A 27,304-nucleotide genomic window follows, 5' to 3' on the forward strand; every position below is an offset into this window, starting at 1 on the left:
GTAATAATTCTGCTGCTTCTGAATTGTCTGAATCCTGGCCGGAGCAGCAAAAAATGTCTTTTAATTACTGTGTCCTTGGCGAATCCTTGCTTGTCCTCGATGTGAAAAAAAAATTAAAAATGGCGCAGAGTGTTTGTAATCTACTACTAGAGCATTGAGCGGTGCTGGGCTTTAGTAACTTGCTAATAACCACAATCCCTACACTCCTCTGCGGGCTGCTACCAGTGGCTTTTCTGCGGCACAGAATTCCAAGTCCCGACTCCTTTAATCAATGTTATCCATCCCGCCTGGGACCGAGCCACTGTTGCCAAAGATTAAAGTTTCAGGATTCCGGTTGTAAATGATTTGGGTGATGAAATGGCTGCTGAAGACATCAAGGATCTGCCCAGTCAGAGCTGGCCCCACTAGGCATCTCAGTTACAGTACAGCAGGCATCGAGACCGGCAAGGCGAGAGATGGCCAAGCCCTTGGTTCTGTCTTTGTCTTGGGGGTAAATAGACGTGTGGAGTTGAGTGGTTGTAGTGTTTTCCTGGCTCCTTTAACACCCAATCCGATCCACCCGATTCCAAAGTCCGACGATAAGAGACTTTGAGATAAATTAACGTTTTAACTGTCCACCCTGCCTTGTTCCACCTTCCTCTCCCCTCTAAACCTGCCTGTCTTTGACGATCCAAGCTCTTCTAACTAGGAGGGGGGACATGATGAAATTGCATGCTGCCCTCTGATATTCCCCACCAGTTTCTGCATGTTGTCTTCTGATTATGTTGTCACCTTGGGGGTGGGTGTGATGGAATGGGGGAATTTGCAGGTGGGTCCGGGTCACATCGGGGTGCTTCTGTGAATGCTGTTAGCAATACTCTTTTTCACTGGCTTAATGCATCTATAGAGGTACTGCATAGTCCCAATGGCAGTAACGTTATAGATGCATTGAAAGGTGGCTGACGTGAATCCGTTGGATTTCCCCTCCTTTTGTATGATCTTTCTGAACTTAACAGAAGTGAGATTCTTACTGTTGCAATATTGGAACAGTCAAAAACGCTTGCAGTTGACGAGTGTGGCCACAATCCTGGGCCCAGTTTCTTATTCCCAGTTACGGAACAGCAAAGAATTGCGTTCTCTATAGCTTCTTAATAGAGAAGTCTTTGTTGCATGTACAGTTTGCCTTTGCTCAGTCATGGCATTTTAAGGATTTGATCAGCAAAGCCAAGAGCGGTAAAACTCTCACAGATGGGTTACCCTCTCCCTTTCTCCTGTTCCTTCACCTCTATCAATTGGGTACTAATCTAATGATACCGTTCTAATTCCTCCAGCCCTCTGTTTCTTCAATGGGGAGGGGGCGAGAGTAGTTTTACTAGAACCCCCTAGGCTTTGGTACACAGCCTTGCAAACGGAACATTTAAGATGTTCTTTGATTAAACGAGAAAGTGCTGCGTGCAACAGCCTTGCCGCCAGACAGCGGCTTACGTGTCCCGCTCTTGTTTCTTAGATGGGAGAGTCGAGGGAAGCCAACGAAATGGTCAATGGAGCAGCGGACCAGAGGACAAGCTCCAAAGAGACCAGTCCCGTCCCTTCGCCGACAGCCGATCGCAAAGCCAAGGCTGGCCTCCAGGCCCAGACAGCTGCCACCCTCCCGGCCAAAACGCAAGAAGCCCCTTCCACTCTGATGGAGGGCTTCTTGCATCGCAAACACGAATGGGAGTCACACAACAAGAAGGCTTCAAACAGGTTTGTTCGGTTCGCTCCGTGCTTCTCCACCTCTGGAGGGTCCCCAGAGCTCCAGTTTGTTCTTCCTTCATGGTATGCAAGTGGGGATCGTTGCTGCTTCATCACTGGATTCCCCCCAAGTTTCTTCTTTATCCTTCCGCCACTCCTATTTCCTTATTTCCCACCAACCTCTTGTTATAGGCTTGCCACCACTAAGGCTTCTGGCCCCAGACCCCCGATTCACACATCATTTGTTTTCTTGTTCCCTCCTTACTTGCTCAAAGGGCGAGGGCTGCCCCTCCAAATATCCTTTTCTCCTCTCCTCTTCCTTTGGACGCTGCTTTAGAGGGCGCTGTCCCGCTCTACACTGTGGCCAGGCTCCACGGGGGTGTAGGACAAGGTGAGGTTTGAGCTGGAGGCAGGGTTCAGGCTGTGCTCGGGGAAACACGGGCCGCTGAAGTTGCCCCAGCAAGGAACGAGCTGAAACGAGGGGCTGTCCCCCTGCTCACTCCTCCCGCCCGCACCCCCTGTCCCGCATGCAACTACTCAGCTCGCTACTCCCCTTCCCAACCGTGTTTCTCTCTTCTGTTCCGCGGTCCCACTTTGCACCCCTGTTTTCACTTCCACCCCATGCCTGTGCCTCCTCTCCTCTCCTCCTGTGCAACATCCTTTGCACACACATACACCCTGCCAATAATCTCCTGCATCTTCCTCCTCCCATACATTGCAACCTCCGAAGTATCCACCTCGTGGTCCCTGTTCCTGCTTCCTGCTCGCTCTGCAAGCAGGGCGGAATGTGTCCCCCCAAAATTCCTCTCTGCTCTCCTGCATTTCTCGGCTTTCCTCTTTCTGACTCTTCCTGAAGCCTAAGAATATCCTCCCTTAGCGTTGTCACTTCCTCTCTGCATGGCTGAAAGGAGAGGGGTGACCGCCAGCCGTCCTGTCCTCATTTATTGCCGTGACCCTCCTGCAAAGACTTACACAGACGGGGTGAGCATTCCAGATTCACAGCCAAACTCAAAATGCCTCGAGGATTTTTGATGTCAGGCAGCATGCACATAATATAAATAAACTGAATTTATTTATCTGTTGATAGGTTTGATTTTGGTCCCCTTCTATCTCAGATGCTTACAGCAGCACACTCTCCCCCCCCCCCCCCCGGTTTTGCTGGCTATTTTCGTTTTGAAATGTCGAGGGTTTTTTGTGGTTGTTTTTTTAAAAAATTTTATTTAATTTTACAAAAAAAGAAGAAAGAATTTCAAAACCACAAAGCCAATCACAAACATGCATCAGTATACAAAAAGCAAATTAAAAATAAAAACTCCAATTTTTAAATTCATGTTTACATAGCAATCTTTCTTGACTTCCTCCCGCCTCCCTTTTCTGTGTTCCTCTTTGTCCAATCAGATACAGCAAATCCTTACCCTCTTTCAAAACTCATTTCTAATTATTAAAATCACATCTATTATGTCTCCGATCTTTCCTCCTTATGTTTGAACACCTTTAACATATTGTTTACTTTTGACATGTTGAAATGTCGAGGTTTTAAGTGGATTGGTGGTTTTCATTGCATCCTGCTAGTTTCGTGTCGGAATCCTTTTTGGATCGAAAAAGGCAAGATAGAAATAACCAAGTAAACATTGTTGAATAAATGATGCATCCAGGTTGATAGCTTTCAGACTTGACAGCTTCCCCTCTGAAAACACCCAGCATGTTTACTTCCAAATAGTGCTGATATTTATCTACCCTCTCTAAAAATATCAGCGCTGGGTACAGCAATATAGAAACATTTTAGAAAACCATTAGGCGCAGCACATAAAATCATTAAAATGCAAAAACCCTAATGGCATAGCATTGAGAAATTTCTTCTCTTTTTGCAGGCACCTTGTTCTCTCTGTCTCCCTCTCCCTTTTATAACAGAGCTGTGTCGTGCAAACTTCTTGCCCATAAACCTGTTTTATCTTCTCGCAGAAAAAGAGCTTTGATTTGCTTATGCAATGCTACAGCGTTAGAAAAGCAAGGAGGAAGCTGCGCTTATCCGTGACGGCAGCCTTAATGCTTGCCTTGTTATTTCATTTGTCTCCCAAGATCCTGGCATAACGTCTACTGTGTCATTAACAAGCAAGACATGGGCTTTTACAAAGATGCCAAGGCTGCTTCCTCGGGCATCCCCTACCACAACGAGATCCCCGTCAGCCTGAAAGAAGCAGCATGCGAAGTGGCGGTTGAATACAAGAAGAAAAAGCATGTGTTCAAGCTAAGGTAAGGCACCTCTTCCTGCAGGAGAAGGAGAGAGAGAGAGAGAGACTTCCCAGGCTCCCAGGCTCCCTGCACTAGCGGTTTGCAGACATTATCCACATCCACTGATCTTCTGAGCAACTGCATTCACTGTAGGAATAACGGAGACGACAGGAGGTTGGATGCAGGTGAGCTGTGCAGAAGCACGCTGGCAAGCATGATCCAAGCAAGCTGCCGGCTAGCTCTGTAGAGGCTCCTTTTATTAGCAGAAGTCAACAATTGGAAACAGGAGTGAAACCACCCTGAACTTAACGTATTTCCATCTACGCACATTTCTAGCGTTAGCAAATGCACGTGTCAGCAGGTGCTTCCCTTGAATGTTCCCCAATACTTGATTACGTCTGCGTTCCCTACCATGCTCCAGCCAAGCCTTATGTCTAGTAAACAAATCTGTGAAAGGACAAAAGGTCGGGGGGGGGACCCTGTTTTCTAGGCAAGAAGGCAAAAGGTCAGGGAAAGCAGGTGCAACGCTCCTTGACATACTGTTGCATGTCTGGTGCCAGGTTTGCCTTCGCAAAGCGAAGCGTTGCCTCCACAATTCACAGCACAACCCCTGGGTGCTGCAGATGACATGGCCCTCTAGAAATGTCACGAGATCAGTTCACAGGGGATATCTGGGTTGGGCCTCGTTCTTTCCCTTTAATTCCTCTCTTAAGGTACTTTAGGGGACGCGAGTGGCGCTATGGGTTAAACCACAGAGCCTAGGACTTGCCGATCAGAAGGTCGGCAGTTCGAATCCCCGCGACGGGGTGAGCTCCCGTTGCTCTGTCCCTGCTCCTGCCCACCTAGCAGTTCGAAGCACGTCAAAGTGCAAGTAGATAAATAGGTACCACTCCAGCGGGAAGGTAAACAGCGTTTCAGTGCGCTGCTGTGGTTCGCCAGAAGCGGCTTAGTCATGCTGGCCACATGACCAGCTGTACGCCGGGTCCCTCGGCCAATAAAGCGAGATGAGCGCCACAACCCCCGAGTTGGCCACGACTGGACCTAATGGTCAGGGGTCCCTTTACCTTTTAAGGACTTTAGAATCATAGAATCATAGAGTTAGAAAGGACCCTGAGGATCATCTTGTTCAACTCCCTGCAATGCAGAACTATGCAACTGTCCTGTACGGGGATCGAACCTGCAACCTTGGTGTTAGCAGCAACACACTCTAACTAACTGACGTATCCAGGCTGAAGAGCCTGACTGCTAGATCAGGCCGAAGACCCATCTAGTCTAGCATCCTGTTCCCACTGTTGACCAACAGGATGGCTATCTCCCTACTTGTGATTCCCAACAGTTGGTATTCAGAGGCCTACTGCCTCCAGCAGTGGACCTACTCAAAAGCCATTCTCTTCCAAAACTTGATAGGCTTGGTAAACTCTTGACATGTTTTGTTAGTGTGTATCAGCCTTTCTCAACCTTGGGTCCCCAGATGTTGCTAGACCACAACTCCCATCATCCCTCACTAGCAGGACCAGTGGTCAGGGATGATGGGAGTTGGAGTCCAACAACATCTAGGGACCCAAGGCTGAGAAATGCTGGCGTATACGGCTCCAGAATAGGACCTTGCTTTTCCCCCTTTCATCCCATGTTACCATGAAGGTGTTCCAAAGCTGCAAAGGACTGCAATCGACTTATAGATTCGAGGTCCCAGAGTTGACAGGATCCACTTTGCAGTAGAACAAAAAGAGATTACAAAAGGGTCTCTTTTGGAAGGGCTTTGAAATGGCAAATGAAACTCAGCGTAAGGTAGCGAAGTAATATACACCGGGAGACCACTGCTTGTGGTCTCCCCACGGGCATCTTAATGTCCTCAGCTCTTCTACTTGCAACGGTACCACTACAGTGATTTTTGATTCTCTGTGCTGGAGGCGTCAAAGAGGGTAGCATCCCTGCATTTCAGGGGGTTGGACTACATGACCCTTTGTGTCCCTTCCAACTCCCCAGTTCCATGATTCTATGATCTTTAGCATCCCCACCATACCAGCCACTGGTTTGTGCCCTTTTGGGTCCTCATTCTCCCCCTGCCTTCACTGTTTGGCTTTCCGAGCCCAGACAGCAACAGCTTGTCTCCCAAGCAGCAGGACAGTCTAATCCTTCTTCAAAGGTTTTATAGTACGCTTCTCAAGTGTGCTCCTGCGTGTATCCCTTCCACGGCACCTTGCATTAAATGGTTCAGTGTCGAAAATGGTTCAGCATTACCTGAGCCCTAAGCAGACAAGGCAAAGCAAGGAAGCCTTATCTAAGCAGTTCACAAAGGCAGGGGAGAGATTATTACACTTATTAAAATAGCAGAGAGCAACAGAGAAGCACCCAACCCATAAAGGGGGGGGGGGAGGAATTGATGCTTTTGGAAATTGTGAAGGTTCTTCATTGAAGCCAAAGAGAGTTTGAATGAGCAAGGATTTCTAGTTCTTGCATCTCACTGAAACTGAGCATCCCATCATCTCTCTTTGCTGAATTGGAGCACAGCGGCACTGGAACCTCCAGCACCTAATATTTGTTCCACTCTTTCAAGGAATTCAGCATGCATCATCATATATAATTTTATAATGTATAATTTTAAAACCACTGATTTTAATTTGGAAAAATGTTAGGCTAACTTTTAAAAAAATAAAATCTGAATGTGTATTTTATACTTTATGTAAACCACTTAGAGGTTTGGGTGATTAAGAGGTATATAAATCTTGTTAAATACATTTTCAAGGGGAAGTAAAAATGTAAAAACGAACAGTCCAGCCTCAGACATCCTAGTTCTGCACCAAGAAGACACCCCTGCCAGATATGAGCTGAATAAATTTGTGCAAATTGGGAACAATTGCATAATTTATCCCACAAGTTTTGCGTGATTTATTCTGGCTTTGTTCATCGAGAAGAGGAACTAGGAACACTACAATGTACTGAAGCCTTACTCCCAAATTCTGAAGTGCTCAGTACACTTCAGGGATGGAGCACGCAAGGATGTGTTGGGATACGCACGGTGCCTCTAAAACTGGGGTGGGTAGTACGTCCACCGACAACGAGCCCTTTGCATGGTTACTGGTGCAAAAAGAACAAGGTCCTCAGTTCCTGTTGCTCCCGATTGGTTGGCAAGAGCAGCTTCTTTATCCTGATGTTGTCATTCTGAATTTCAGGTTAACTGACGGCAATGAGTACCTCTTCCAAGCCAAAGACGATGTAAGTTTCTGTCCCTGGTTGGGTTCTTCTTCTTTTTCTAAAGTCATGTTGGTGCTACTGGTGTCTTGCTGTCACCGCGATCTCCTGAAGCCGCATTCTGCATAAAGCAATAGGACATCGGAAGCTGCCATTCACCAAATCAGACAACTGGTCCATCAAACTCACTGTCGATACTGCTTGGCATTCCAGACAGGGCGCCTCTCCTGGCCCTCCCTGGAAATGTTAAATATTGAACCCAAGACCTTTTGCATGCAAATCATGTGTGTTGAGCAGCAGCCCTTCCCCTTTTGAAATAATAATAATAATAATAATAATAATAATTTTATTATTTATGCCTCGCCTTATAAACCTTATACTAGGTTTCCCCAGCCACTCAGGGCAGCTTCCAGGAAAATATAAAAACAATGAAACGCCAAGCATTAAAAACGTCCCAGTACAGTGTCTACTGAAGTGTTTTCCAAACTTGGGGCTCCAGCTGCCTTTGGACTACTAATTCCCACCATTTCCGACCACTGGACCTGCTAGCTAGGGATGATGGGAGTTGTAGTCCAGCAAGAGCTGAAGACCCAAATTTGGGAAACACTGGGTTTCTGGCTCGACAGGCCCTTTCATTCTCAACATCTGTGTCATGACATCGCAGAGCTAGACAGCTTTGGAATTTTTGTTGTCTCCGTTGTGATGGGCACGCCCGTTTCAGAGGGTGCTTGCAGAATTTTTGCGGTGATGACAGTGGGGGACATAATCTAAGCTCTACAGTCTCCACTGACCTTTATTCCAAGGTAACCAACCCCTGGAGGGACACGGGTGGTGCTGTGGGTTAAACCACAGAGCTAGGACTTGCCGATCAGAAGGTTGGCGGTTCAAATCCCCGCGACGGGGTGAGCTCCCATGGCTAGGTCCCTGCTCCTGCCAACCTAGCAGTTCAAAAGCATGTCAAAGTGCAAGTAGATGAATAGGTACCACTCCGGCAGGAAGGTAAATGGCGTTTCCGTGTGCTGCTCTGGTTCACCAGAAGTGGCTTAGTCATGCTGGCCACATGACCCGGAAGCTGTACACCGGTAAAGCGAGATGAGCGCCGCAACCCCAGAGTCGGCCATGACTGGACCTAATGGTCAGGGGTCCCTTTACCTTTACCTTTAACCAACCCCTGGGGAAATCTCAGGAAGCCCTGGAGTTCTCTTGGAGGTTGGAGTTGGGCTGTTTAAAATGTATGGTGTGAAAGTTGCCTTGGTTCACCACAATCCCTTAAGCCAGTGGTTTTCAGCCAGTGTGCTGTGGCACCCTGACGTGCCTTGAATGACAATCAAGGGTGTCGCAGGCAACACAGGCCTCTGTCCCTCTTTCCCTCCCTCCCTCCTCTGATGCCCTCTTATGTTTCTGCCTCCCAAAGGCTTGTGTGGCTGTTTGGTGCAGCAGCGCTGACTGCAAGCTCCCCAGGTAAATGGTGCCTCTGGGACTGGCCAGGGGGCACTGGTTGCCAGGAGCTGAGGCGGCCTTGGCATAAGCAAGCAAGCGGGTGAGGGAGCCCAGATGGTCAGTCCACCGGCACTTGCTGTTGGGAATGGACAGACAAGTGGGAGGCCAAGCAGGCAGGCACTGGCCTTTGTTTTGCTTGCTGTGTGCAAGGCCTGCCTGACAGCTGAATGCCCGGTGCTGAAGGGGAACCTTTCCACCATGCAAGCCCAGCAGCGCCCACTGCTGCCGCCCAAAGTAAGGTGCCGGCCTCTCGTTCTCCTTTGGCCAGTCTCTGTTAGGCCACTAAGGCTGGAGACATCCTCTTCCCAGGCCACTGTGGGACAGTGTGAGGAGAGAACTCTCTTTGGGGTGGGGTGGCTCAGAGACCAGGGGCGGCAGCAGCGGCTGCCCAGAGGATTCCCAAGGAGAGGGGAGAGGAGAGGAGAGGAGGCTGAGGAAACACTCCGCAAGGGAGAGTGTTTGAAAAAGGGTGAGAGGCTGTCAGCTCTGCAGGCAAGGAGTGATGTAACTCGGCTCCTGAGTCCCACAGGGGTGCAGCAGGAACAGAGTACAGTGCTACCTCGGTTTTCGAACATCATCTGTTCCGGAAGACTGTTCGACTTTTAAAAAGCGAGGCGCAAAGGGCAGTCTGCAAATTAGATAGAGAAAATTGAAAAAAACTCAGCGGAAGCCACTTGAATTCTGAGGTGCGATTGAAAACGGAAGCGTTTTCTTCCAGGTTTTCGGCGTTTGAAAACTGAAACGTTCAGCAACGGAGACTTTCGAAAATTGAGGCAGCACTATACAGTGGTACCCCAGGTTAAGTACTTAATTCATTCCATAGGTCCATTCTTAACCTGAAACTGTTCTTAACCTGAAGCACCACTTTAGCTAATGGGGCCTCCCGCTGCCGCCACACTTCCGGAGCACGATTTCTGTTCTCATCCTGAAGCAAAGTTCTTAACCCGAGGTACTATTTCTGGGTTAGCGGAGTCTGTAACCTGAAGCGTATGTAACCCGAGGTACCACTGTAGTTGGTTACGGGAGCCATGGGCACAAAAAGGTTGAGAACCTCTGCCTTAAGCTATATATTTTCAAAGCGTGGGAAGGCCTGGGGCTCCTTGAAATCTCTCTCTCTTTTTAAACACCTTCTTGTCATGCCTCCCCCCCCCCCAGGAGGAAATGAACGCATGGATCCAGGCCATTGCCTCTGCGATCTCAGACAAGACCGAGTTGTCCACAAGCACACACAGCACCCCAGCGACGAGCCGTGCCCAGACCCTGCCAGCCAGTGTGACAATAACCAGCGAGTCCAGTCCTGGCAAGCGGGAGAAAGAGAAAGAGAAAGACAAAGAGAAGAGATTCAGCCTTTTTGGGAAAAAGAAGTGAACTCCCTCCTATCTTTTATCCGCTGCACCTCTCTCAACCGTTCCAGTGGAATTCCAGCATGCAAGCTCAGAACCAATACATTACTCTCTGTGCCTAATGTTCCTCAATGTGATTTAATTTTTTTAAATTTTTTTATTTATAGAGCATTTAAAACAAAACAAAAAATACACAAAAAGATTCTAAAGTTACAAATACGTCTGAGGTGCATTGGGCAGCTTCTGAGTAAAAGAGAAGAGCCAGGTTTTTTTGTTTTGTTTTTTTTTCTTTTGTTATTTTCCTTCCTTTTCTTTCTCTGGTTTTTTCTTTCCTCTTTTTTTTCTTTTTAACGAGGTTAATGTAGATTAGATCTTTACTATTTAAACTGTTCCTCGATTTTTTGAGGCTGTCTTGAAAAACAACAGTGCCCCACCCTGCCCCAACCCATCACTCTTTTAGTGTTAATGGAATACAAGGTGCTTGCAAAGTTCCTAAGCCCACACAGACAGACAGACAGACACACAGAAACACACAGAGACACTTTTTTCACTTCCGTCTGAGGTTGTCGTGCTGAGCCTTGGCTACTCCCCACTGCGGATCTAACCCTGGTAAATGAAATGGTGGCATATTCTCTTCTACCATGACAAAAGAGTGCAGCTCAACATTTAACGTACAGGCCAAAACCATTTCTATATCCGGGCATCTTGTTTATGTGAACTTAAAACATGGACGTGATGCTTTCTCCCCCCCCCCGTCACCGCCCCCCCCCCCACCAAAACTCCCACATCCGGCAACGACAGTTAAGAATGTTGGTATTGGAAAAAAAGAAAGAAAGACTTAGCATACTGATAACGGTTTTAAATAATCTGTAATTTTGATTTTTTTTTTTTTTTGCTGAAATACATTATATTGTATGTTTCAGATAATTCTAGTAAAAAAAGTATAATAAGGCTAGATGTATAATTAAAAAAGAAACCCTTTAAAATCATCGATTAAGTGTAAAAGTGGAACTGAAGCATTTACTGGAAGAAAAAAAACAAAAACAAAAAAAATGTTACTCCAATGGTTAACTTGCTTGTCAGCAGCTACACTGTGTTATAATTTTGCTACATTACCTTTTGCTCTTTGATACATAGTGTGCATTTCTCTGTCACTGTAACTATTGTAATGAACAATTTTCATCTTACTGCACAATCAGAAAAGAAAAGAAAAGAAATACATTTAATAGGAATGACTTCTCAATGACTGGGCCTGTAGTCAGGATAGTACTGGAACTGGCTTTCGGTTGTATGGAACTGTACCTCTAGACTTTTACCCTATCTGTTAAATATATGCTATGTCATTAAAATGCTTTTAAAACTAACCCTGGTGTGTTCAGATTCCTGCTTCCTGCTTCTCCCTTTAAAAAGTGGGTGGAGGAACCAAATATTGATTTGGGGAGGGGTAGGATGCGGGTGGCGCTGTGGTCTAAACCACTGAGCCTAGGGCTCGCCAATTGGAAGGTCAGTGGTTTGAATCCCCACAATGGGGTCCCTGCTCCTGCCAACCTAGCAGTTTGAAAGCACGTCAAAGTGCAAGTAGATAAATAGGTATCACACTGGCGGGAAGGTAAATGGCGTTTCCGTACGCTGCTCTGGTTTGCCAGAAGCGGCTTAGTCATGCTGGCCACATGACCCAGAAGCTGTACGCCGGCTTCCTCGGCCAATAAAGCGAGATGAGCACCACAACCCCAGAGTCGGCCACAGCTGGGCCTAATGGTCAGGGGTCCCTTTACCTTTATTATGAAAGGTCTTGATGAAATCTTATTTCAATGAACATGGGAAGCTGGGATTAGGTAGATTCCCACATGAGAGGAGAGTGGCACCGGTGGTGGGGGGCGGAACAGATATTTTGTTTGGGTACAATCCTTTGTGAAGCAGTAAAATTGGAAGGGAAATCAGGCATTCTTACTAGACTCTAATTGAAACACAACTCAGTGCACTTAATGACCAACAAACATTATCTATAACCTTCCAACAATTTGACTTCACCCCCAAAGGCACCCTCCTCTCCTTTGTCTCCCAAAATAGATGGATGCCACCCAACTGGACTATCTGTTCTTCCTCATAGATTCAACCTCCCAGGATCCTGGTATGTCCATTGTCACCTCCGTTTTATATTACAGTGAGTGTGACCAGCTGGCAGTGGAATTCACAAACCAAATGATTTGAAACCCTTTGCAAAACCTGGCATTCTGATCTTTTCTTTCTCCCTTCACCTCTCACCCTCTGCATCTGGACTTGTGGCTTATGAACATGGGAAGTAGCATTATACAGAGTCAGGCCATTGACCCAACAAGCTCATTGCCATGTACACTGTGCCTTGCAGCCTATCACCACCCCAAACCTTGCTATCTTTCTGGTAAGGCAGGTACTGCCTCAAAGCTGAAAAAATACCGTAGTTACCTTTTTTGGCCAAATTACGTTGCGAGAATTAGGGTGCGCATTAGATTTGATAGCGCATTTACATTCACCAGCAAATTCTTCTTTGGTTTCAAGCTTTTGAAAACTGAGGTGCCCATTAAATTCAGTGGTGCCTTACATTTGATACTGTACAGTAATGCTTATTTTCAACTTCAGCTAAATCACACAGTTTAGTTCTGCCATTGGTTTTAATGCAGACACACAGCGCAATCTAGCAATTTGTTCCAAACATGGCAGCTGTGATGCACAGAAGCAGATCCATGCCTCCACATCTGTGACTTTACTCCATCGGAATTGTTGTTGTTGTTGTTTAGTTGTGTCCGACTCTTCGTGACCCCATGGACCAGAGCACGCCAGGCACTCCTGTCTTCCACTGCCTCCCACAGTTTGGTCAAACTCATGCTGGTAGCTTCGAGAACACTATCCAACCATCTCGTCCTCTGTTGTCCCCTTCTCCTTGTGCCCTCCATCATTCCCAACATCAGGGTCTTTTCCAGGGAGTCTTCTCTTCTCATGAGGTGGCCAAAGTATTGGAGCCTCAGCTTCAGGATCTGTCCTTCCAGTGAGCACTCAGGGCTGATTTCCTTAAGAATGGAGAGGTTTGATCTTCTTGCAGTCCATGGGACTCTCAAGAGTCTCCTCCAGCACCATAATTCAAAAGCATCATTTCCATGGGAATTAATAGGTAAATTTGCCAGCACAAGTGTATTTTGAACTGCAGCTCCTTTCCTTAAGGTTGCATGCACACAATACAGTTAAAGCACATCTCTCACCACCACAAGAATCATGGGAACTGTAGTTTTTTAAGGCTGCTGGGAACTGAAGCTCTGTGAGGGCTTAGCTACGGTCCCCAAGTATCTTTCAGGGAAACCTGCTGCTTTAAATCAACCTTCATTTAGCTGATTACAGGGCTGGTGTGAACTCTTTTATCTGCAGTAAGAAAGAAGAGAAAAGGCACTTTTACAAAATGCAGGGTTTTAAAAAAATATTTTAGTAGTTGCCCTTTCTCCATGTATTTATACTTGATTCATTGCACCTTAGACATGGTGCTAAGTAACTGGAGGGCAATACAAATATTAGCAGATTTGCATTTTCCCACCCTGCAAAATAACATGGGTGGGATTCACCTAATTAACCCCACCAGCAAAAGCCTGTGCAAGTGCTTCTCTTATTGGCTGAAATTGGCTCAGGGTTGTGTGTGTCTGGAAAACCACTAGCATAGAGGAGGGGTGTGGGGTGGTTCCATCTGACAAACTGATATGCATGTGCAGAGATTGAACATTTATAATAGTCTTCACATACACCATGTGTAATGTTCAGATGTTGCCCATCAACCGTTAGCATCCAGGCAGCAGACAGAGCAAGGACACACTGGTCACGGTCTTTTCTACTGTTGTGAGATTTTTCCACTTAAATTATAATAATTATTTACACATTTGCATATTGCAATTGCAAGGCCATGCCCCCTCCTAGGCCACACCCTTCACTGGTCTTACTCTATGCGCTTCCTAGGTGCTTTTGCTCCACTGAACTAGCTTAATACTGTTTATTTGCCAGGATGGAGGGTGGAAAATGCCTTGCTCTCTGGCACCTTTAGCTAAACCGTTTCTAGTGGGAAATTTGTCAGCTTCCCCAAGCCTCAAAGATTCACTTCAACGTACATCAAAGAGTAATAATACCGCTTTTCTTCACTCCGTAACCAACAGCCGTTGGCCCAGTTTAAAAATAAAATAATTAGAATCACCTTTTGTATCCTGCATCTCTCTCTGTGTGTGCTACTTTGGCACATTACCAAAGGAGAGGAAGCCCTAATGAACAAAGCATTTATGCTCTGAAAACTCTGTTGCTGTTTATAGAAAGCTCAGCCATAGCAACCAAGAACAGGAGTGTCCCAACAGATCTTAACTGCCATGAGAGCTGTGTTGGTGGGGATATCGTTCCTAGGGCAATTAGTTCGACATCCTCCTGCTCTATTGAAATTCAACAGCTTAGCTACATAACGCAGAAGGGTTTTAATGTGAAATGTAACCCATATCAGTATGATGGGGCTCTGACGCTCCCCTCGCTTAGTCTCCTAGGAAATCAAAACACTGCTCTACACACTAATGTGTAAGCGGTTCAGAGGAATATTATCCTGAACAAATAAGAGTTATCAGATCATTTCAGCAAAACATTTCACACGGTACCTGTTTGAATAACAGAAGCTGCAATTCTATGCAGATTTCTTGGAAGTAAATCCATTTACTCTGGTGCCAATGCCCACCCCCAATGTATAATAAGATTGATTTTTAAATCAACATTGTTTGGAATTTCTACATGACTTGGAAGTGGATTGTGCCTTGTTTTTTGAAACCACTGGGCACAGAAGCAAGAGAAATGCCTAATTTTAGACACAAGATCTACCCACCCGGGAAGAATGGCAGATGAAGGTGATGGAGTACATGGAGCTGGCGGAAATGACTGGCAGAATCCGAGACCAAGGAGAAGAGTTGGTGGAAGAAGATTGGAAGAAATTTAAAGTTTATCTACAGAAATATTGTAAAATTAAGGAATGTTAGAAGGATGTTGGAATGAAGTTCTGTGGTTTTAGCAGAAATGATATAAAGGATTAAGTAAAAATGGATAGGTAATTAGTGAAAGAGGAGAATGTAAAAATATAGTATATCAAGGTTAATTTTGTTTTAGGATAATAACAAGGATGGAAAGGATTTGCTGAAATATCTAATTGAACTAGAATACAAAAAAGGGAGGTGTGAGGAGGTCAAGGAAATAAGCAAAGGAAAGAAAGTTATGTAAAGGTTGGATTTGTGTGTTTTTTCTTTTTCTTTTTTCTTTTTCTTTTTTTTCCCTTGGATTGTTTGTCTTTTTTGTAATCTTCAAAATTGGAATAAATATTATTTTAAAAAAAGAGAGAGAAATGCCTAATTTTAACAAGGTTATGTTCCTTACCAAATGTGCATCGATGAATAATCTAATCTATAAACTAATTAAAAAAAATCTGTGGGTTTCTTTGCAGGTTTGGTTGTGGGGAAATTTTTCATTAGAACTGCTTGGTGCAAGAACAGGAAACCAGTGTGATTATTAAGTAAGGACTGTAACCTGGGCTCCAGGGAAACAAATCATGCCTCTGTATCAAGAAAAATAAAGGGGGGGGGAGCATTGGAGGAACTGCAACAGTTGCCAGAGGGAAAAATAAGATGGAAGGAAGTTGGAGAAAATAAATGCCAGCCTTCCCAACCTGGTGCTCTCCACATGTTTTGGACTATACACTGCCAGGCAGCCCTAACTGACATACAGGCTCCCTGTGACTCCTAGGAAGTCCAACAGCCAACAAGGGCAGACCTCTTTTAGCTTCAGGAGTAGATCAGTGCCAAGTGCCCCTAGAAGGGAGGGGGGATTTTTTCCCCCAAAAATGCCCCCCCCCATTCCCCACGGGAAATGTTATGTACTGAGTTGAATAGGATCCAAAATGCAGCAGTCTGATTGGTCCTAGAACAATAGGATCCAAAATGCAGCAGTCTGATTGGTCCTAAAACAATGCAGCAGTATGATTGGTCTGCAGGAGCCACCCAATCCAGCTCCAGATGGAAGTGAATCCACAACCTGAATGGCCTACAGGAGAATTCCGGAATTAGCCAATCACTGTCAGCATCGCCCTTGAGCCAGTGTCACCAACTGGACTCATGCACTTCAACCCCGACTGGGCCAGGCGAGCTGGGCAGCACTTCCAGAGACCACCTTTTAGACAGGAGCAGGTCAAAGTGCTGTGGACTCACAGCTTAGAGTTGTGAGCACCGGATTCACTTCCACAATACAGTCGTCGCACAGCAGAGTATAGCAGAGTCTAGCAGTGTATACACGACTCGGAGAGCAGCTCTGTAGAATATCTTCATTTATTCTATAACTATAATACAAAACTATATACAGAGCTAAATAGGTCTAAGCATAAATGAATGCTGCACTGAGTGTCTGCAGCTGCTCTTAGCAGCAACCTTATCTCTACACACGATCTCTAACACTCAGTCTCTCTCTCTCTCCCCCCCGACACACTGACTGACTGACTTGGTGCAGGAGCTGAATAAGTAGAAAGCAGAACACTGCTCTTCCTCTCTGGAGAATCAGCAGACTCGTCAGGAGATTCTTGGATATGGGAGGGGTGAAATCTCCTCATCACGTGCAGCCCATTGTGTAAATAATGTATATAAAGCAGATACTTTGGGGAAACTTTCATTCCTCCTCACCACTATGAGCTGAATAAAGAGCATGAAATCCTCTCTCGACTCCGAGTATATTTCAGGAAAAGTATCAGAGGCTGCTGGTCAGCAGCAGGTGCATCCCAAGCCTACCTTGGGAAGGTGAAGCTGTGAGCTCAATGGGGAGGTAGTTCACACCCCAGACATCTCCAGGGCACATGGCAGCCTTTGCCAACCTGCTGCCCAGCAGGTGTTTTAGACTGCAACTCCCATCAGCCACATTTAGCAGAGTCGTAATCAGATGTGTTCGAATCCCCGTGACAGGGTGAGCTCCCGTTGCTCGGTCCCTGCTCCTGCCAACCTAGCAGTTTGAAAGCACAAAGTGCAAGTAGATAAATAGGTACCGTTCCGGCAGGAAGGTAACAGCGTTTCCATGCGTTGCTTTGGTTCGCCAGAAGCGGCTTAGTCATGCTGGCCACATGACCTGGAAGCTGTACACCGGCTCCCTTGGCCTGTAAAGCGAGATGAGCGCCACAACCCCAGAGTCGGTCACGACTGGACCTAATGGTCAGGGTCCCTTTACCTTTAATCAGCTTTGTAGCACTGTGGTGTATAGCTGATGGGAGGGGTAGTCCAGAACACATGGAAGGTGGCAGGCTGGCAAAGGTTTCTCAAAATTGGACTCGCAGCTGTTGTTGGACTCCAACTCACATCATCCCTGACTATTGATCCTGCTAGCTGGGGATGATGGGAATTGTAGTCCAACAGCAGCAGAGGACCCAAGTTTGAGAAACACTGCCTTATGGTATGCAATGAAGCTGAGCTCTCACCTCCTCCTCACTGGTTTGGGGACAAAAAAAGGCCCCATATGCAGTAATGTGTTGGAAATCTTGTTGCTAAACTGAACCAGAGCTTTAAAAATTACAAATTCATTGAAAGCTTTATACCAGCTACAAAATGTGCAAGGAGCTCACCATAAAATGTACATCCGAATCAACAGAATAAATTGCATACTGGCAAATGCAGGTTGCATAATTAAAGTGGGTTTGCTGCAACAGGCTCACTCCCACCCCCACCCCCGCCAAATAATGACCTTTGTTTGCAGTTCCCGTAAATAAATCAGAATGCTCAATGGAGAGGATCTCACTTCCATGAAAGCGGGCGTAGAATTGCAGCCCAAGCCCCACTAAATTTAGGGTAAAGCTGAATTATGAGTAAAGCTGCACAGGTGATCAGGCTAAATGGGGAAGTTTTCCGAGCCTAAAAATATGCCACACACGGACAAGGAACTGAAGTGGCACAAGGAGCGGGCAACCCCTGCACACATTTACTCAGAAGTAAAACCCGTTGTGGTCAGACCACAATGCAGAATTCATCATCCCAAACTGGAGTTAAGATTGCCAGAAGAAATATCAACAACCTCAGATATGCAGATGACACAACCTTGATGGCAGAAAGTGAGGAGGGATTAAAGAACCTTTTAATGAGGGTGAAAGAGGAGAGCGCAAAATATGGTCTGAAGCTCAAAAAAACGAAGATCATGGCCACTGGGCCCATTACCTCCTGGCAAATAGATGGGGAAGAAATGGAGGCAGAGAGAGATTTTACTTTCTTGGGCTCCATGATCACTGCAGATGGTGACAGCAGTCACAAAATTAAAAGACGCCTGTTTCTTGGGAGAAAAGTAATGACAAACCTAGACAGCATCTTAAAAAGCAGAGACATCACCTTGCCAACAAAGGTCCGTATAGTTAAAGCTATGGTTTTCCCAGTAGTGATGTATGGAAGTGAGAGCTAGACCATCAAGAAGGCTGATCGCCGAAGAATTGATGCTTTTGAATTCTGGTGCTGGAGGAGACTCCTGAGAGTCCCATGGACTGCAAGAAGATCAAACACATCTATTCTTAAGGAAATCAGCCCTGAGTGCTCACTGGAAGGACAGATCCTGAAGCTGAGGCTCCAATACTTTGGCCACCTCATGAGAAGAGAAGACTCCCTGGAAAAGACCCTGATGTTGGGAAGGATGGAGGGCACAAGGAGAAGGGGGCGACAGAGGACGAGATGGTTGGATAGTGTTCTCGAAGCTCCCAGCATGAGTTTGACCAAACTGCGGGAGGCAGTGGAAGACAGGAGTGCCTGGCAGGCTCTGGTTTATGGGGTCACGAAGAGTCGGACACGACTAAACGACTAAACAACAACAAGAAAACCCATTGCGGTCGGCGGCCAGAACTGAACCTTATTCCGCGGGTTTCCCTTTTATTATCCCCTCTCCAAACAAGCCACCCCCGCTAGGAAACCGCCCCGAGGCATCTCGCGCACAGGCGGGGGACGAGCGGAGCGCGGAGCAGCTCAGCCGGGCGAGGCGAGGCGAGGCACGGCCGCTTGCGCTCGGCACCCTGGGAGATGGAGTCCCCCCGCGCACTCTCCCCGCGGCGGCCGGCGGGGCTTGGAACTGCGCTTCCCGTGAGCCTCTTGGCCACAGGCGGCTTGGCTCGGCGGGCGGGCGGGCGCGTGGGAATCCGCGGGGTTTCCAAGGGGATGCGCCAGATGCTGCTGCTGGTGAGGCGATGGTGACGCAGCTGCGCTTTCCCTCCCTTTCCCGCCGAATGATGAGGCGGTTTCTGGCCGGGGCTGCCTAGGAGACGAGCGGAGGGCAGGGCGGGGACGAGGCGGCGTGACGCGCGCGGGGGGGGGGAGGGGGGAGCTGAGGCGGCCGAGGAAGAGGAGGAGGAGGAGGAGGAGGAGGGCGACGAAGGTCCCTTCGCCTTGTCGTGCGGTCTCCTGCTCTCCTCCTCCTCCTCTTCTCCTGGGCTCCAGTCTCATAGGCGTCCCTTCTGCTCTTGACAGGTGACAGTCAAAATCACGGTCTTGTGACGCGGGGTGGGGGGACTCGTGGGGGCAGCCGAGATTATTATTAGTGATAAGAATCCTGGATTCCCTCTCTTTTTTTCCCCCAAGTAATTTTTTCATTATTTTCTTTAGATATTCTTTTTCTTATTTATTCTTATTATTAGTGATAAGAATCCTGGATTCCCTCTCTTTTTTCCCCCAAGTAATTTTTTCATTATTTTCTTTAGATATTCTTTTTCTTATTTATTCTTATTATTAGTGATAAGAATCCTGGATTCCCTCTCTTTTTTTCCCCCAAGTAATTTTTTTATTATTTTCTTTAGATATTCTTTTTCTTATTTATTCTTATTATTAGTGATAAGAATCCTGGATTCCCTCTCTTTTTTCCCCCAAGTAATTTTTTTATTATTTTCTTTAGATATTCTTTTTCTTATTTATTCTTATTATTAGTGATAAGAATCCTGGATTCCCTCTCTTTTTCCCCCCAAGTAATTTTTTTATTATTTTCTTTAGATATTCTTTTTCTTATTTATTCTTATTATTAGTGATAAGAATCCTGGATTCCCTCTCTTTTTCCCCCCCAAGTAATTTTTTTATTATTTTCTTTAGATATTCTTTTTCTTATTTATTCTTATTATTAGTGATAAGAATCCTGGATTCCCTCTCTTTTTTTCCCCAAGTAATTTTTTTATTATTTTCTTTAGATACTCTTTTTCTTATTTATTCTTATTATTAGTGATAAGAATCCTAGATTCCCTCTCTTTTTTTCCCCAAGTAATTTTTTTACTATTTTCTTTAGATATTCTTTTTCTAACAATCCTTACTATTACCATATGTTCCCTTTGACTCTGCCGAGTCTTGACTTCCCTCCCTCCCTGCAATTGGTATATTAATCACATCTTTATCGCGTACATTATTCTAAGAATCCTGGATTCTCAGCTTTCCTTAAACGAAGTTTCTGGCGTTTGTAGGACCTGCGAGAGGAGGCAAAATGTGCAGGCGCTCCCCTCTGTATATATATTTATGAGGCATAGCTGTCAACATTTCCCTTTTTTAAAAAGGGAAATCCCCTTATTCCGAATAGGGTTCCTCGCAAGAAAAGGGAAACGTTGACAGCTATGTTATGAGGAGACAGCCCCAAGCGTCTTGCTTTGCCCTCTTCCCCCCTAGGAAAATGGCCGTTATTAATAATACTAATAATTACCATTGCGCTGTTAAAGGGCATGGCATTTGGCAGAGAGGAAGCAGGAAGAAGGCATTGCTTGAAGCACCTTTCCAGGAAAGGCAGCCTTGTTAATTTAGGCACTGCCTCTGCTTCGAATCATAGCATTGTAGAGCTGGAAGGGACCACGAGGGTCATCTAGTCCAACCCCCCCCCCCGTGATGTAGGAATTTTTTGCCCAACTCTGGGTTCAAACCCACGACCCTGAAATGCTCTACCAATTGAGCACTAAGCCCTTACTGAGTTCAGTGGGGCACTTTTCCAGATAAGAGTGTACAGGATTGAAACCTCCTTTTTGGTGGGGGGAAAGGGGACATGGTCGCAGTTTATAGAATTGCGCCTTGAAGGGAATAGAAGTCCGTCTCCCACCCAAGGTCTGTTTCTTAATACTGGGAAGTAGGGTCTTCCAAGGACACTGGCTGATTAGGTGTTCTGGATATTTTGTTTGCTTGATTATGGGTTAGGTGTCGATTTGGTCTTGCTTAGGGTGGACCCAATGAAATAAATTGGGGCTTAAGTAACCCCTTGAAGCTGCCATTTACCTCTTTGCTCAGTTACAGGCAATGGCAGCCTACTGGTGAGAGGAGAGAGGAAAAGCTTAACTCTGCACATACTACCCTGAGATCCTGAGGGAGGATAGAAATTTTGTTTCTGGGTCTATTTTAAATACCGTGGCTTAACCAACGGTATTGTGAAGCAGTAAAATACTTGTGAAGCAGTAAAATACTAAGCATTGCTACGTAGTTGATGTTTTCATAGAGTAAAAATCAGCAGAAAATGCAGAGGAGAAAGGAATAGTTCTGTTGAGCATGGCTAGAGTGCACCATTGAGTAATCAGAGGTAGATCTTTCGTCTGTTTTCGATGTTTTTGATCCTTTGGTCATGCTTGCTGAGAAGTATCTCGCATCGTTCACAGATTGCCCTTACAACCCCATGTGGAAGACTTGGCCAGAGTTCTGTAGTTGTAATTCTCTATTTTGTCAATGAAACTTAAAATAATAATAATAATCCTGAAAATAAGTGTGGAAGGAAGGGAAGCAAGTAGAATTTTGCAGTCAAATAGTAAGCCCTGCCTGATATGTCACCCTCAGTGTATGGGCTGCTTTTACAGAGTAAGATAAGGTAGGTCCAGAATACATTTTGATTGTCAAGGTGACTGCTCGGTAGACTCTGATATAATTGCAGCAGGGGGAAATCTGAGCACATACAAATTGTGTTTGTTTTTGCACAGCTGCCACTTCATTCCGTGTGGTTTGTAAGCTCTCTCTCTCACAGGGAAAGTAGTCTTTGTAATATTTTTCCCTTACTGCTTAAAATCCAGCTCCTCAGCTACATGCTGTTTTTATTTAACCTATAGCCACCATGCCTTTAATCGGGCTTATCTCTGTGGCCTCAGTTGTTCCGTAGGTTTCATCAACTTGTTCTAAACTACCTGTAGAAGAAATGGTTCTCAAAAGTGGGAAAGTTGTGGACCTTTTCTCTCTCTAATTCCCTTTCTTTTCTTGTTTACTAGGTTCTTTTCACAGGAAAGGTCTCAAATCACCTGCATAGCAACCTTGCAATTAATGAAATTACCGGTTGCTCCACCTTGACAGGGAAGTGTGAGCTGAGGGATCTTGCATGGAAGAAATAGTTTCTCGCCCTGGGTGTGATAGTGGCTGGCTGCAAGGCTAGAGTCTTTGGATTATTAAATGAGGGTGATATCCAACTTAAGTCATTCTCAGAGGACATGGTAAAAATAACAACCTGTTGGGGTGTTGGTCATACTTAGAGTATACCTGAATATCTGACTAAGTTTGGATGTCACCTTCAAGGTCCCATTCAGTGTTAAGAAGTGGAGCTGAGCTGAATGGGGACCATGGTCCTTTTTGCAGTGGAATCCCAAAGGCACAGGAGGCAAGGGAGACGGCAGCAAGGAAAAACTTGAGATGGGCAAGATAACTCGTTCAGTTCCTGTTGCTGCTTTGCTGGAAATAATAATAATAATAATAATAATAATAATAATAATAATAATAATAATAATAAAATAATAATAATAATTTATTATTTATACCCTGCCCATCTGGCTGGGTTTCCCCAGCCACTCTGGGTGGCTTCCAACAGAACACAAAAATACAATAGTCTGTTAAACATTAAAAGCTTCCCTAAAGAGGGCTGCCTTCAGATGTCTTCTGAAAGGGTGGGATAACCCCTTCTAAGTTAACAGCATAGCTGAGTAAAGCTGCGAATTCTTAGCACCTGATGGCAACTCTCTGCCTCCATCCTAGTGGTATCTCAGACTTCAAGGTACCCGTGCCTCCTGCTCCCTGCACAAGTTGGGGGGAAACTGCTTTGAGCAGTTGTGCTGTGGCTGTGTGGTATCATTTATGTAACTAGCTAGTGGGAACACTTCCCCATCCCCTCCCCCCTCCTGATTTCCATAATGTTTGTCACTGCTTCCTGGTGTCACATTAATTCACCTCCATTGGGCAGTGCTTGTGTGTGCCATGTGTGCATACTCTGGAAACCGCCCCCCCTCACATTTAGTAGTAGAGACGAGTTTGTTATCATGAGAAACCACAAGACTGGCATACATGTTTCCCCCCTGCCCACTGGAAATATTCTTGTTATGAGAAAGAGTGAGAAGGGCGGAATGCATTATTTTGATTTACAAAATGTACCCTAGGGAATTCTAATATGCTTTATTTGATAAATAAGGACTATTTCATTGCTCTCCTATATGCAAAAAAATTTGGTTTCATCAGTATCTACATGCTTCCCTTTAGTTCTGGAGTGGGGGGGACAGGTGGAACTGAACATTTTTTAAAAAAAAATGATACTGTAGAGTTATTAAATTGATCAACTTGTATGGATGGCTTGCTTTGATTAAGGTTTCTTTCCTTCCTCCCCCCTCCCCCAGAAATTTCCTGTCTTTGCACTAAGTTGCAAATGCATTATGATGACAAGCCCGAGAAAACCACTTTGTCGCACGTTCAGAGCCATCACACAGTGAATTAAAGCTCATTGCTTGCATTTGAAAAGAACGGGCGGATTCCTGCGCCAGCTGCACCGTTAAAAAACTATATTTAAAAAACATGCAGTGACTTTCCCCTTGCAAGAAGATGCGTCGGGCAGAAGAAGCATAGCACACCACCGGTGTCCTGCGCCTGGGCGATTGTGACACCCGGAACAGGCTCCTTTGGGTGGAATCGGCATGCAATAGTTCCATACAGCGTTGATTTGCATCTGTGTAGGTGCCCCCCTCCTCCCAAGTTGCCTGGGTTGCAAAACAGGGAGAAAGCAGCAGCTGCTCATCTTTGGCAGTAGAAGATTATGGTGGCAGCTCGGCACTAGCAAAAGCAGCAGCAGCGGCGGTGGTGGCTGAAGCAGCAGCAGAGCACGACTTTGCCCGGATGCATTTTCCCCTGAAAACCATCAGCATTGCAAAGTGCAGCCCCCAGACTTGGCAGCCAAGCAGGAATTGGAAGCGTTCGTAAAAGGAAAGGAACCGGGAACTGGCAAGGAACAGCAGGGGTGGAGGGCAGCACCACCAGCTTTTTCCCGTGTGTGTTTCTAGGGAGGGGGGGGTCGTCTCTTATCATGGCGGATCGGACAGCTCCTAGATGCCAGCTGCGTCTGGAGTGGGTATATGGGTATAGGGGTCACCAGTGCCGCAACAACCTGTACTACACGGCAGGCAAGGAAGTGGTTTACTTCGTGGCCGGAGTCGGGGTGGTTTATAACACCAGAGAGCATAGCCAGAAATTTTTCCTGGGGCACAACGATGACATTATCAGGTAAGGAGCGGTGGGCTGGAAGGCTGGGGGGGGGGGCAGGGAGGGGAGGAGGGGGGAAGGTTTGGCAAAGCAGCCCACAACTTCTCACTTTTTTTTTTTAACATGCCTCTTGCAATTTAGGAAAGCAAATGTATCCAAAGATGTGTATGCAAATTGCTGTGCTCACCTGGATCTCATCTGCTCTGTATTTTTCCTCTTGTGTGGCATAGGATCTTGGTGGAGGTTAAGTTTGATTGCACCCCGAATCGGGAAGGTCATTCAACGTTCCTGGAAAACTATACTTTATTTCTCATTGGTCCAATTATTATTATTATTATTATTATTTTGGTTTTTGAAAACTAATGCCTGTACAGTGATAACAGGTATAGATGATGCTGTTCCCTCAGTAACATCTGGACACTGATAACATAAATCTGTAATACATCTTTTCTCCCTCCAGTCGGTTTTGTTCCTGAACCCAATATTTCACCACTTGGGTAGAGCTTTTGTCCTCTTCCTCAATACATTTATTGGAAGTAACACTTGCTTCCACCTAAGACTTGCTCCAGCTTGTTTAGGACTGTGGGGTCAGTTGTTGCTTTTTGAGGGGGCTGGAGACTCAAGGTGCCTCCTGTAGATGTCTACTCGGAAGTAAGCCCCATTCAGTTCAGTGGTGCTTGTTCTCAGGAAAATTGACATTGGATTGAAGCCTCAGTGCGGCCACAGAATGTCAGAAGGATAATCTACTTGTTTGCTTTTGAGAGTTGTCTGTGTATACAAGGGAGCTTTCAAGTTTATATCATGAAACAGGCATATCTGGGCTGCTGCTATATTGTCATTTATTTCAAAACACAGTTGTACAAGTAATACAGGGAAGCAGCTGGGATTCTCCTAATCCCATTCTCCTATTCTCTCTCTCGGCGCTTCCCAAGTGTATAAAGACTTGGATTTTATATCTGGGTCATCCTAATTTCATTCAAATTTTCCTGTGCATTCAGAAACGTTGTATTAAAGGACAGCATGTTTTCCTGTTAGTAGAATCTGACTAGTTTGGAATCTGACTTACAGTTCTGGATTCTCCTTGATATTCACCAGTGGGGCTGCCTCCTTTAACTTATCATGTATGCAAGTTCCCATCTACCAAATGTGGCTCCTATTTTCATTTTGTTTCTGGTTTATCATTGTGCCTCTAATTATTTGGATTAGACTGACATATCTGCAGCTCTTCCATGTAAGCATGTTAATTTGCAGAATGTTTCTTGTAGCATGACAATAATATGCATAGTTTATGCAGTATCATTTTACCTGCTTTAGATTTTTCACCAAGCTTCTAGATTTTTCCAGGAAAAAAAGTGGTATTTCCCACTTACTCCCTTGGAAGATCATAGCTGTTGTGAAAATAAATCCCTGAGATCCGTACAGCTCAATGTTCATTCCACATAACCCACTCTTAAGGATATTTACTTGGAAGTAAGCCTCACTGGAATCCGTAAGACTTGCTTTCGGTTAAGGCCTGGTTTGTGAGAGTGAGGGTCAAGCTCACAGACTGGCCTGGTTTGGACACAACAACAAATAATGGTATATATTCTCCGCTCTGGTTAAACTTTGAGAAAATCAGAAGGTTTTGGTTCTGATTTCAATTAGCCATGGTTTGCTGTTGCATCTGAACCCTACAAGCTGATTTACTCAGCTAACCACAGTTTATCATAATGCTTGATTGTGGTTAGTTTAAAAGGAAAGTGGAAGCTTTTGAACACAGGAGGGGGAGAGGGGAGTGAGGTGTAAATGAGCCTCAGCTCACTCTGGATTGTTCCCATAATAAGAATGTAATAATAGCTTGCTAGATCAGGCCAGTGGCTCAACTAGTCCAGCATCCTGATCTCACAGTGGCTGACCAGATACCTATGGGAATTGTAGAACTATAAAGTTGAAAGGAATTCCTGAGGGTCATCTAGTCCAGCCCCCTTGCAATGCAGGAATATGCAGCTGTACCATACGGAGATCAAACTTGCAACCTTGGCATCATCAGCACCATGCTCTAACCAACTGAGCTGTCCAGGAAGCCCACAAACAGGACCTGAGCACAAGATCACTCTCCCTTCCTGTGGTTTCCAACAACTGGAATTCAGAAATATGCTTTCTTTGACGGTGGAGGTATGAATAGCAAGTTTAGGAAGTTCTTGATGAATCCGTATTTATTCCACTCTAAAAAAATTACAACTCAGCTATCTGTCCAAATACTTGGTGAGGTAGAAGAACAACTGCAAAGCACTGGAAACTGATAATAATAATAATAATAATAATAATAATAATAATAATAATAATAATAATAATAATATCTTTATTGTCATTGCCCCCTCTCGGGGACAACGAAATTTACTTGGCTGCTCCATCCACCCAGGTAGGGCACTCACACAAAATCAGAACAACTATAAAAACACTAATTAAAACAATACAGTATAATACAGCAAGGGAGATTAGATAACTTTCAAAGTCCAGGTTTCCCATTCAGGGCCGAGATCGCTCTGGAGAAGAAGCTGTTCTTGAGACGGCTCGTTCTTGTCTTCATCGTCCTGTATCTCCGTCCCGACGGCAGGAGCTCGAAGAGACAGTGACCAGGATGCGATGGATCTTTTACTATGTCCAGTGCCTTCCTATGGCACCTTGTGGCATAAATCTGCTCTAAGGTGGAGAGTGGGCAGCCAACAATGCTCTCTGCTGCCTTCACAACTCTGCACAACCCCATCCTGTCCTGGGTAGTACAGCTTCCGTACCACACACATAAGCCGTAAGTGAGCACGCTCTCAACAACAATAAAAGACAGCAAAAAGGAAGAGCAAC

At 45.5% G+C, this 27,304-nt stretch overlaps 2 protein-coding genes and 1 long non-coding RNA gene across 10 annotated transcripts in view; all 3 read left to right on the forward strand.

Annotated features, from left to right (window-relative positions):
• The window catches only part of SPTBN1 (spectrin beta, non-erythrocytic 1), a 238,388-nt gene extending 227,044 nt beyond the window's left edge, over positions 1-11,344 (forward strand). For all 3 annotated transcript variants that reach the window (XM_081854422.1, XM_081854424.1, XM_081854423.1), the window contains 4 exons: positions 1,487-1,725; positions 3,793-3,966; positions 7,119-7,161; positions 9,793-11,344. In XM_081854422.1, the coding sequence (XP_081710548.1) occupies positions 1,487-1,725; positions 3,793-3,966; positions 7,119-7,161; positions 9,793-10,005 (669 nt within the window). In that variant the 3' untranslated portion in view covers positions 10,006-11,344. The remainder of the gene's footprint in view (positions 1-1,486; positions 1,726-3,792; positions 3,967-7,118; positions 7,162-9,792) is intronic.
• On the forward strand, positions 2,783-3,491 carry LOC309338146. The gene is made up of 2 exons (XR_014154759.1): positions 2,783-2,907; positions 3,255-3,491. It is a non-coding gene; the product is annotated as an uncharacterized lncRNA (long non-coding RNA).
• An 8,016-nt stretch (positions 11,345-19,360) lies between the features above and the next one.
• EML6 (EMAP like 6) overlaps positions 19,361-27,304 on the forward strand; it is a 201,059-nt gene continuing 193,115 nt past the window's right edge. For all 6 annotated transcript variants that reach the window (XR_014154519.1, XR_014154520.1, XR_014154521.1 and 3 more), the window contains exons 1-2: positions 19,361-19,483; positions 23,608-24,484. Coding sequence is in view for 2 of the 6 variants with exons in the window: in XM_081854439.1 (XP_081710565.1) it covers positions 24,288-24,484 (197 nt within the window). In the remaining 4 variants the exon portion in view is untranslated. The remainder of the gene's footprint in view (positions 19,484-23,607; positions 24,485-27,304) is intronic.

The sequence above is a fragment of the Podarcis erhardii genome (assembly GCF_964252035.2).
Source record: "Podarcis erhardii genome assembly, chromosome: 3".
NCBI classification, from domain to species: Eukaryota; Metazoa; Chordata; class Lepidosauria; order Squamata; family Lacertidae; genus Podarcis; species Podarcis erhardii.